Raw genomic sequence first — 11,550 nt, 5'->3', positions numbered from 1 at the left:
TTGGCTATGTGATCTCACACTATGCATGAATATGGAAATATAGAACAATCTGTATTTTTTTTTTTGGAATACACAAATTGGTTTGATTGTAGTTAGTAAAAGAAGTAATTTGGTTATGGTTGATATGCAAATTTGTATATTATGAATAAAAATAGGTACTAAAGTATGTGTCAATTGTTGTATTTAGTGATAGTTGTAGCAATGTCACATGCAAATCAGTCTTGAAATTTCATAAAAAAATCTATGTAGATCATTTCCTCTGTTCGTATGGTTGCCAATTATAAGGTGTCTCTTGAAAGGATACCGCAGAAAAATGTCATCTTCAGATGATATTCAATGGGTGAAATTCTTGGTTAGCATAGTTGCAGTCTCTCATTCAGAGTTGACAGCTAAGAGGATCAACCAGTCTGGGACCTCCTTGTGGGAAGTTCAAACCATTGCCTTCACCATGCTTGAGGAAGCCATCTCCAGACTGGGATCATCCTTTTCTGCTCATATATGGATATCAACTATTGAGGTACACATACCAATATTTATGCTTTTTTTACTTATACTACATATTATATACAACTATACACTCTGTTGCTTAGGCTAGTTTCTCATGACCAAACCAGGTGTTTAGGAAAATGATGGATGTTTTGGCATCTAAGACTGTGCTTTTGGACGATAGCGTCATGTCTAGGTTCCACCAAATTTACATCAGCGAAAACTGTAAAATATAAGAGAGAGAGCTTTTATCCTAATCAATAGACTGCCCTTGTCTTTGCAGGTATTTTGCGGCTCTTTTGCATTGCCTGCATTTGGTTCTTATGGATCCTAAGGGTTCCCTTTCTGACCATGTAAGTGTACCTATACCTGTGTACGAGTGTGTTGCAGACTTGATATCAATCCACAATATGTAGGGATATCTATTTTAGCATCAGTCAACGTTTGTTATGTAGAAGCTGTTATGTATCAGTTAAAGATATAGACAGTGCTCTGAAATTAAGGGTTAGAATAGCGGCATTGGATTGCATCAAGGTAATTTATTTTTAGGTTCTTATCCCAACCCCTCTCTATTATTTTTTGTTTGTTTGCTTTATAATGAACCTTTGAAAGCTCATGGAATCTGTCTTTGAAATTTGATGGGTAGGATCTTTGTCAAGCTGATTCTAAATCATTTGTTACTCAATGGACATTGCTCTTGCCAACCTGTGATGTATTACAACCAAGGTGAAGAATTAATTCTCCCAAACTATCATTATATATATATATATATTATTGTCAAAATGCTTAATTTTCTTGTATTATTGTTTTGTTTTATTCAACTTTCTGATAATCAGGAAGTTTGAAGCAACTCTGATGACATGCTTGCTATTTGACCCTTATTTGAAGGTATATATTACTGCTCTTTTCTGGGAAGTTTGTTTAAGTTAAGCACCTAAAATATTATGATTTTATTTTTTAGTGTTCCTTGCTGACTCTTGAATCCATGATACCTAGGCAAGGATTGCATGTGCCTCAACTTTGGCAGTCATGTTGGATGGATCTTCTTCAGTTTTTTTGCAGGTAGCAGAATACAAGGAACCTTCAAAATCTGTATCTTTCACAGCACTTTCAATTTCCTTGGGGTATATCTTGATGCAGTTGCATACAGGTTTGAAAGAAAGAGCTCTTGGTCGTACACCTTTTTCCTCAGTTTTTTAATTGGTCCAATAAACATCATCTTTAGATTCTCAAGTCTTAAGTTACGATTTCCACATATTTCTGGTGTAAGTATTCTTTACTTGATTCAGCGGGAAAACCATGGTAGATTGCTGGTGTCCTTGTTCAAAATTCTCATGCTTTTGATATCATCCACACCGTATAATTCATTTCCTATTCACATTATTTGTTTAAATACATGTCTTATTTCTATCTTTTAACCTCCAAGTCCAATGACAGGTTTACTATTATGCATTGCTTATTGAGCTGCTTAAGCTTGATGCCAGTCAATTTGTAAATAAAACATCTCCTGTTGCCTGGGTACCTGGCTACTATTACCGTCATTTAGGACATGAATTCTAATATTATAAAAATTGGGAATTTCACAACTCGATCAACTTAAGTTTAATTAAATTTCCACTCTATTTGCTAGCTATATTAGACACCAGGGAATAGTATTTAGAATGTTGTTGTACCTGCAGGTTCAGGATGCTCTTGCTCAAAGTGACTTCCTGCTTTATCTTGCTTTTTTATCTTTTCACTAAATCCTATCTTTACTTATTGCTATTTTTTGTTACAGATATTCAAGAATGACTGCTGAACTGTTGCCAACAGTTATAACATCTATAGAAAAAAGGATTGAAGTCAGTTTCCCTTTCAGAAATGACCAGACATGTCTACTGGTATGGTTCGCTCTCTGATTATAACAATTACATAATTTTATTCACTTCATTGCACGCCTCAGTGATACTTTTCTTTTCAACAGACTGCTTCTTTTAGTTGTTTGACAGCAGCTTTCACTATCTCACCATCCTCAACACAAGTTAAAGAAGTGCTTCTTAAAGAGATGAATGAAGGTGAGTATTATTTCATGCCATGAGGATGGTTAAGTGTTGATATTTCATATTGTCAGAAGTATGCTCAAGAATTTTACACAAAACTCCTTCTTTCATTTAATATTATAAATTCATTGTTGGCTTTCTTACAGGTTATATTGAGGTTGAAAAGAAGCCAGGTGTTCTTCTTACTTTGTTTCATTATTTGGAAAAAGTAAACAATCACATAGTATGCTTAGAGGCTCTCTAAGTAACCTATTAGTTAGTTTTGAAATACCATGCTTTATGGTTGTCAGAAATTATTCTCTTGTCAAGAATCTAGGCATTGCTTGAAGTAATCTGTATTTGGCTTCTTGGATTTACTATTTGTATGCCTGTGTGGATGTATCATGTTTTCAATGGTGGAAGTAGTTATTTTTTGCTATAGATATTATATAATTCTGAATACATTTTCCTGTTAGAATTGTAGCTATTTATCTCGTGTAAAGTGAGGGCATGAGTATGTATTAGGGTATGTGTTTTCGTTAGTTAGCTGTAATTGAGAAAGTGGCTATCTGTCATTGTAATTGGATCTAGTTATACATTTTATGAAAGATAAAATAGAAGCGAATAAAAGATATGAGTAGTATCTGCTCAAGCTTTTGTTTATTAGACTAACTTTTTATGTACTAAGGAAGGCTTAAAAAATTTATTGGTTACAGACTCTCAGAGCTGTTTCACACAATTATCCAGTCATAATGTTTTCCTGTTGGGAACAAGTTTCCACCATGGTTTCTGGATTTTTGAGGGTTGCAACACCTAAAGCTAATACAAGACCGTGGAAGGCGCATGTTGGCAATACAATGGGACCTTTTGGCGAAAAGATTATTATAGCAGCTATAAAGGTATGCTTTCATTCCACATTTTGGCTTAATATTCCCGTGGAGGAATTATTTTATTGTTTATCCCAATTCGTCTTTTTTACTACATTCAAATGTGTGGTGAGGTAAAACATATTTTTTGCGGTATCCTCCTGATGGCAAGATTTATAGTTTGCCACCTATTATGTGCCACAGATGACAATGTTTAACAAGTCCTAGAAGTGTAAAGAACACTACGCTATACAGTACTACATAAAATATGTTTCTTATTCTAACCATAGAGATAATCTAATGGTTTTATACTTGCACTTTATCCGTGTAATTTATAATAATGTTGATTTTATATGTGAAAATTACAGGTTTTGGATGAATGTCTTCGTGCAATATCGAGGTTTAAAGGAACTGAGGATCTTTTAGATGATAAATTACTGGAAACCCCATTTACTTCTGATAACATAAGGATGAAGAAATTTTCGTCGTCTCCATTGTAAGAACAAGAGTTCTCAGAAGGTAGTAGAGATGAATATAATGCTGGCAAGTCATGAACTCTGCTATGGTGCGAGGCACTAGAGAAGCATTTTCCATTGATTCTGCGACATGCTTCTGCAATGGTTGGTTAACATTGACCTGATATCATTAAGTATAAAGTAACTAAGAAAAGACAATTCATTATCATTCTTTTTTCTTTCTCTGCAAAGTGTTAATCTGTTTAACATCCCTTGTAATATTAATTATCAAGAATTGACAGAAGTTTAGGTTTATTAATTTAGGTAGGATTTTTAAACTAATTTGTGGATTGTTAATACAATGTTGAATGTTTTTACTTTTTGTTATTTGAAAATCAAGTTCATTTGATGATGCTAGTATATATTAGAGCTAATTTTAATTATATAAAAAAATTAAACATATCTAAATATAACAATAATACGAAAATTGTGTTGTAATATCTATTACAATAACACTTTTTATGCAAAGAATTGTGTTATGCAAACTTCATTATATAACACAAATAATGTGTTATACTAAAGTGTAGTATAACACAAAAAAAGTGTTATACTAAAGTGTAGTATAACACAAATTTATAAGTATTGAAATGTGTTATATAATCGACTATAAATAACATAATTAAACACTTGTCTATATATTAAAATAACACAGAAAGTGTGTTATCGTTGACAGTATAATAACACATCTGTATAACAATGATAAAGTGTTATGTAAAGTACCCTGACCTACGATAACATAGTCAGTCTTAACACATCAAAAAGTGTTATGGTATGTTTTGATAACACATTTTCGGTGTTATTAAAAGCATTTTTTCTTGCAGTGTGTATTCATCAATGACATCCTAGTCAACACTCAGAAAGAGGTTGAACATGAGCAACATCTCTTATTGGTACTTCAGAGGTTGAGGGAGCACAAATTGTATGCCAAGTTCAAGAAGTGTAAATTCTATTTACCTCAGATGACCTTCCTCTGTCACATTGTTAGTAAGGATTGAATTAAGGTTGATTCGGCTAAGATTGATGCAGTGAGAGATTGGCCAAGGCCAAGGAATGCCTCAGAGATCAGAATTTTCCTTAGATTGGCGGGATACTACCGACGCTTTGTAGAACAGTTGTCAAGGATTGCTATGCCACTGATAGATTTGACATGCAAGAATCAGAATTTTGTTTGGTCAGATAGATGAAGCGATGATTGATTATAGGTCCAATACTGAGTCTTCTGACATGTCAAGAGAAGTTTGTGGTTTACAGTGATGCTTCGAGGCAGGGGTTAGGCTGTGTTCTTATATAGGCAGGGAATGTGATCTCTTAGGAATCACGGTAGTTGAAAGAATATAAACTTCGGTACCTTACTCATGATTCAGAGTTAGCAGTAGTGGTCTTTGCATTGAAATTATGGCAGCACTACCTTTATGGGGAGAGGTGTGGGATATACACTGACAAAGAGAGCTTAAAGTATTTATTTGCCCAAAAGGATATAAACGTGAGACAGAGGCATTGGCTGTAGTTGGTGAAAGATTATGATTGTGACATTCTTTACCATGCAGGAAAAGCAACGTGGTGCCAGATGCCTTGAGCCAGAGAGGTCCGGGACATTCATTCAGTTTGAAGCATATATGGAAAGAGTTGGCAGAAGAGATGACTAGTGCAAGGATAGAACTTGCGGTGGATCAGTTAGCCAACGTCACCTTAAAATATATTCTTTTGGAGAGGAGAAAGGCAAGTCAGCTGATTGATCCTCAGTTGATGAAGCACAGAGGGGATGTCCTAGCTAGACTAGCTAAGGACTATACTATTTCATCGATGGGTTTCCTGAGGTACAAGGAGCGGATTTGTCTTTCGATAGAATCTTCTATCAGACGAGAGATTCTAGATGAATCTCAGATGACACCGTATTCATAGCATCCAGGCACAACAAAGATGTACCAGGATCTGAAAAACCTTATATTGGTGGTCTAGGATGAAAGAAAGATCTGACTGAATATGTGGCTAAATGTCTGACGTGACAGCAAGTCAAGGCTGAACACCAGAGACTAGCAGGGTTACTAAAACCTTTGGGTATTCCTGAATGGAAATTGGAGGATGTCACTAAGGACTTAGTGGTTGGATTACTTGAACCGTGGGGAAGCATGATTCAGTATGGGTGATTGTCGATCGATATACCAAATCTGCCAACTTTTTGGCAGTTAGGATGAACTATACAGTGGATCAGTATGATGATCTTTATGTCAAGGAAATAGTATACCTTGATGGGGCTCCTAGGTATATTGTATTAGATAAGACCCCATCTTTACTTTCAATTTTTGGGGAATTTTGGAGAAGGTTATGGGGATCCAATTGAAATTCAATACAGCTTACCATCCTCAGACAGATGGTCAGCCAGAGAGGAAGATTCAGGTGTTGGAAGACATGCTTCGGGCATGCGTTCTGAATTTTGAAGGTTCCTGGAGTAAGTATTTTCCTTTGATAGAATTTTCCTACAATAACAGCTATCAGTCGACCATTTGAGTGGCCCCTTATGAGATGTTGTATGGTAGGAGGTGTAGATCTCCCATTCACTAGGATGAGATGGGAGAGAAGAAATACTTGGGTCCTAAAGCAGTTCAGAGGGCCAATGAGGCCATAGAAAAGATTAGAACTCGAATACTCCTGTAACAAAGTAGACAGAAAAGTTATTCAGATCCGAACCACAGAGACGTGGAGTTCCAAGTGGGAGACTATGTCTTCAATTGAGTTTCACCACTACAAGGGGTCAAAAGGTTTGGGAAGAAGGGCAAGCAGAGCCCTACATGTGTAGGACCTTTTGAGATCCTAAAGAGGATTTGTTAGGTAGCCTACAGGTTGGCTTTATCTCTGGCATTGTCAGGAGTTCACAATGTGTTTTATATATCGATGCTCTGGAGGTATGTATCAGGTGCAACTAATGTATTGAGTTATAAGGATCCGAAGCCACATATAGACTTGTCCTATAAGGAGCGTCTAGTACAGATCTTAGATACAAAGGATAAATTCTTTAGGAACAAGACTATACCTTTGATTAAAGTGTTATGGAGGAACTGCAAGGTTGAGAAGGCGACCTGGGAATTATAGTCAGACATGCAGGATCAGTATCCCAAGTTGTTCAGGTAAATTTCGAGGATGAAATTTGTATAAGGTAGGGATAGTTGTAACGTCCAAAATTTGTTCATAAGGCCTACTGCCTTGATTACTGTGCCAGTAGGGCATAATTGGATGTTTATATGTTAGTATGATTTGATGGTAATTATATATGTGAATTTTATGAGTTATATTATGATATGACTGTTTATGCATGTTTAAGTGTATTAAATGAGCCTATAGGCCCATTTCCGTATAAAAGGGAATTTTTGTAATTTAGACCAACTGAGGGTATATCTGTAATTATGTGTGTTTTGTGAGTGAGACCAAATTATTATTTGGATATATTTGAGATACGTGGCGTGAGGCGATCCTAGAGAGCAATTTGGTGGGAAAGTCACATCGCAGATTAATACCCTGCTTGGGGTGATCTTAGGGGTATTTTAGTAATTTGGTGAATTACAAAGGGTATTGGAGTATGAGTTATAATTGAGGGAAAATATTAGTGTTTGGAAGATTAATGGGACAAATTAAGAATTTTAAGTGGAATTTGAGGTTTAGCAGGAAATTGGTGTCAAATGACCTTATTGCCCTTGGGGACCTTAAGGATGGATTTTTAAGGTAGGGGCATTATGGTCTTTTGCCAATGGATAACTCAGACTTAACTAAAGTCTGAGGAAAAACCTCACTCTCACGTTCTTTCCCTTTTGCTCTCTCTTCTCTCCACTTAGCTCTAAGAAGTGAACTTTATTGATGTTGATCCTATAGGCAACCTTAGTGGAATTTAAGCTAGTTCTTGAAGAATTAGGGACCGCTAACCTTGGAAATCTAGTTGAGAATTCGAATTCTAGGAAGTAAGTCTAAATCCTAAAGCTTTAATTTTTTTTTGTTTTTGGTGTTCTTGAAGACATATTAGAATTATGAGTTTGGTGGCGTGTAGAGGATTTTGATAATTGTTTATGGTGTTTTTTCTTTATTGCTGGTGTGATGTTGTGGTCGAATTGGGTTAGAAATCGAGTTTCCGAGGGATTTGGGAGGATTTGGATTTCTGATATCGCAGGTTTTCTAGGTTCGCAGGGTTGCACTGCAGTGCTGTTCTTGGAGCGCCGCAGCCTACATGAACTCAAAGCCTAGAGCGATTCTCTGGCTTTGCCTTTGCATCGCGACGCGTGTCCAGGTAGATAGATTGGGCGGGGACTCTCTGACTTGAGGCGCGCCGCGGTGCTAGTTGGGAATGTTAGCCAAAAGGGGTTCTTGAGTAGGGGAACTCAAACCTAATGGCTTGGGAAGGATTCTACCCCTCGATATAGTAGAATTCATGCTTTCAGAGGCTAGGACTCAATCTTATAACTTTTAATTAGTTTAGTTCTTCATGGTTATCCATTATTATGTTGTGACTAGGGGTACCCTAGGGCTCAAGAAGGAAATGATCATGCTCGTTGGTGCCGTACTCTATCGTAGAGGACATAAGGTAAGAAAATTGTCTCTTGTGCCAAGTGTAGGGCGTGTGCCCCAATTATAGGGCATGGGAATGACTTGTCAAGAAACTGATTATAGTTTAGTTTTTGTTGTATTTGAATTTATGCTGATATACTTGATTGTACTTATTTCTCGGTCGGAAAACCTTTAACAGCAATACATGTGTGAGGTATGCCGAGTGGCGGGGCCATAATGCGGATGCGATATCCTCCATAGTGCCGAGGCCATTGTAAAGATATGGCATCCCTCTACTCGGCATGATTCGTATATTGTTTCGAAATTACATTGTTTGGAAAATGTAACATCCTCCTAATCCAGGACTGTTACACTATGTACTTTAAATAGTGTCAGACTTGCTAATCAAGTAATTTGGTTATAAACGTGTAACTAAGGGTAACATCAAGGGTTAGGGTTACAAATTTTGGTAAAAGGAACTGTTGACTTTCATTCAAAAGATTCATACATACATGGGATCCCAAAATATTACAAAAAATTGTCTAAAATGATGTATCTGCATCAAAAGTTACAATCGGCCGACCTAAGCGGTAAAATAAGGGATACAACCCTAGTTCCTTTGAGATACCCTCGGCTGTGGTGGATGAGTAGCCGCATATGTACACACCGCCACCGATGCCCTCCAACTCATGGATGGTCAAGATTTCCATTCCCCTTACCTGCACCACATAGCACCCGTAAGCCAAGGCTCAGCAAGAAAACTTAAAGATATGGATGAACAATAAATACAGAATCCAGATACATATATATATAGCATGCCCAGCAGTAATAACCTACTCATGCATGCAATCAATTACAAATAAATGATCATTCGATCATTTTAGGGCCCACTGCCCTGAATAACTAACCATAGAGTCAACCCTAGGCCCTATCCCCTAGCTAAGTTAACACAGAGTCACCTGGGGCCTTTGCCCTTAGCACTGACTAACTAGCCATAGAGCTAGCCCAGCACCTAGCGCCTTAATTTTTCAATGACCATAAGGTCGGCCAATGTAATAGTACATTGCTGATTGGGTCTAAGCCTTTCGACCAAGGCGCAGCGCGCTATTGCCGCCCTTGACTAATAAGTCAAGCCCTGAGCCAGGTATTCAGATACAGATACAGATACATATAACCATACTTCAGACAATACAAGTATGCATACATATTAATCATATATTACCATCACTTAAAAGCAAACATAGTAATAACCATGTTCCTTAACGGAGCTGAGCCCTAGCTACACAAACCATGCGAAGAATCATATAACACTTAGCAAGAAACAAAATATTCATGTATCTTTAATGATCAAGCACAAACATAACTCAATCCCATTCATTCTCAGGGGAACGTGCCCTAAACACATATATCACATATTGGGTCCAGTTTTCTTAACTCAGGTCCGAGTATAGCATAATAATAAGAACGACCCTCGAGCACTATCCCAGTTCTGAGCTGCTAACGGCAATCTAGTCACAACCATAATATAGGATCTCATCAACAACGAGCAAATAAAGGCTTCCAGACCAAATCCTAGAGTCCGGAACGTCAAATTCCACTATACTAGGTAGTAGAATCAATCTCGAGCCTTTAGGTTTGAGTTCCCATTACTCAAGACCTAAGGTTGCCAAAACAGCCCAGGTGGGCCGCGACCTGCCCCTAAGGGCCTTCGCGTGCCTCCCAGGATAGAGGACCCCTCCAACCTAGAACCAGGACACGGGTCGTGACCTATCCTAGAGGGTTGCTGCATGCCTCCAAAGCTGAAGCCCCTCACTTGGCCCTAGGTTCAATTGGGTCGGATTGCCCCAAGAACAGGGCCTCGACCTGACCCTACAAACCCAGAATTCCTTTGTTTTTCTCCAGCCAAAACCTACTAAAATCATCCCAAATAATTCTAAGAACTATAATTCAATCCGTAGAATAGATTCAACACATTACAAGCATCAAAACACAACTTAAACTTTGATTAAAAACCTATCAAAACTCACAATTCAACACTTGAGCAACAAAGCTCAAAAAAACCACAAGAACAACCAAACTAAACAAAAATTCAATGGAGAACAAGGTCTAATGCTTACCTCAACTAGAAGTTAATTTCCCCTAGCTGCAACAATCCAATCCCCCAAGTTTAGGACAATAATTCACCTTAGTTTCCTCAAGAATTCGCTTACAAAATTGAGAAAGAGTTTGAGAGGGGGAGAGAGTCGGTTGGGAGTGAGAGAGAAAGCTGAGTGTTTTTTTTTGTGTGTTTTGTTTCCTTAAGGCATAAGTCACTTAAGCTAATCTCGAGGTTCGGGATACAAAAAACGTCCTCGAGGGAAAAATGGTCAAAGTCCCCAGTATCCCCTCCTATTGTCACTGACTCCAAGTATATCCTCAAATATCTATTCCTGTCTCTCGATAACCCAGTAACATACTAGTTACCCAAAATATCCCTTGACTCTTCCCGAGTCGGGTATTGGGTCCCGTTGTGACTTTCCCGTTAACTTGCTCCCTAGGATTGTCTCGTGCTGAGTAACCCAAATAAACCCACATAGTAATTTGGTCTCTCACGTATATCATATATATGCACATATATATAATTATTCCCATAACGTGCCAAATTACAAAAATTACCCTTCTAATAAGAAACGGGCCCACATGCTTATTTAATACTCCTAAACATGCATATATTATATTATCAAATAACTCACATAATCACATAATTACACCCAGGGGTATCTCCTATAAGCATATATTTCCATAAATTGCCATCCTAGCCCCCTAATCAAAGCCCTAAGCCTTATTAGGTAATTTGGGACGTTACAATTATCCCCTCCTTACAAAAATTTCGTTCTCAAAATTTTACCTGAACAGCTCAGGATACGGATTCTACATATATGCCTCTAGCTCCTAGGTCATTTCCTCGACCTTGGTGGTCCTCCATAATACCTTTACTAAAGGTATATTCATCGGGACCTTGTCCTTCTTATCTAAAATATGAATTGGCTGCTCCTTATAGGACACATCTGCCTTCAGCTCTAAATCCTTATAACTCAATACATGAGTCCCATCTGATACATACTTCCTTGGCTTGGAAACATGAAATACATTGTG

The 11,550-nt window shown here is 37.5% G+C and overlaps 2 protein-coding genes across 2 annotated transcripts; both read left to right on the top strand.

The window, feature by feature from the left end:
- Positions 1 to 245: 245 nt before the first annotated feature.
- LOC133784140 (uncharacterized) lies at positions 246 to 1,047 on the top strand. The gene is made up of 2 exons (XM_062223627.1): positions 246 to 517; positions 615 to 1,047. Exons 1-2 carry the CDS (start codon positions 314 to 316, stop codon positions 720 to 722), a joined length of 312 nt encoding a protein of 103 aa, XP_062079611.1. The 5' UTR covers positions 246 to 313; the 3' UTR covers positions 723 to 1,047.
- LOC133785368 (uncharacterized) lies at positions 883 to 5,787 on the top strand (the record flags this gene model as incomplete). The annotated part of the gene is made up of 11 exons (XM_062224615.1): positions 883 to 1,020; positions 1,133 to 1,212; positions 1,323 to 1,374; positions 1,483 to 1,636; positions 1,756 to 1,843; positions 2,264 to 2,366; positions 2,450 to 2,540; positions 2,672 to 2,733; positions 3,221 to 3,403; positions 3,739 to 3,866; positions 5,433 to 5,787. Coding segments are annotated over 11 exons (1,434 nt in total), but the record flags the coding sequence as incomplete, so codon positions are not given.
- Between the last annotated feature and the right edge of the window lie 5,763 nt (positions 5,788 to 11,550).

Source organism: Humulus lupulus, chromosome 6 (genome assembly GCF_963169125.1).
Source record: "Humulus lupulus chromosome 6, drHumLupu1.1, whole genome shotgun sequence".
NCBI lineage: Eukaryota > Viridiplantae > Streptophyta > Magnoliopsida > Rosales > Cannabaceae > Humulus > Humulus lupulus.
Note: the sequence above shows the minus strand (reverse complement) of the source record. Positions and strands in the feature narration are given on the sequence as shown.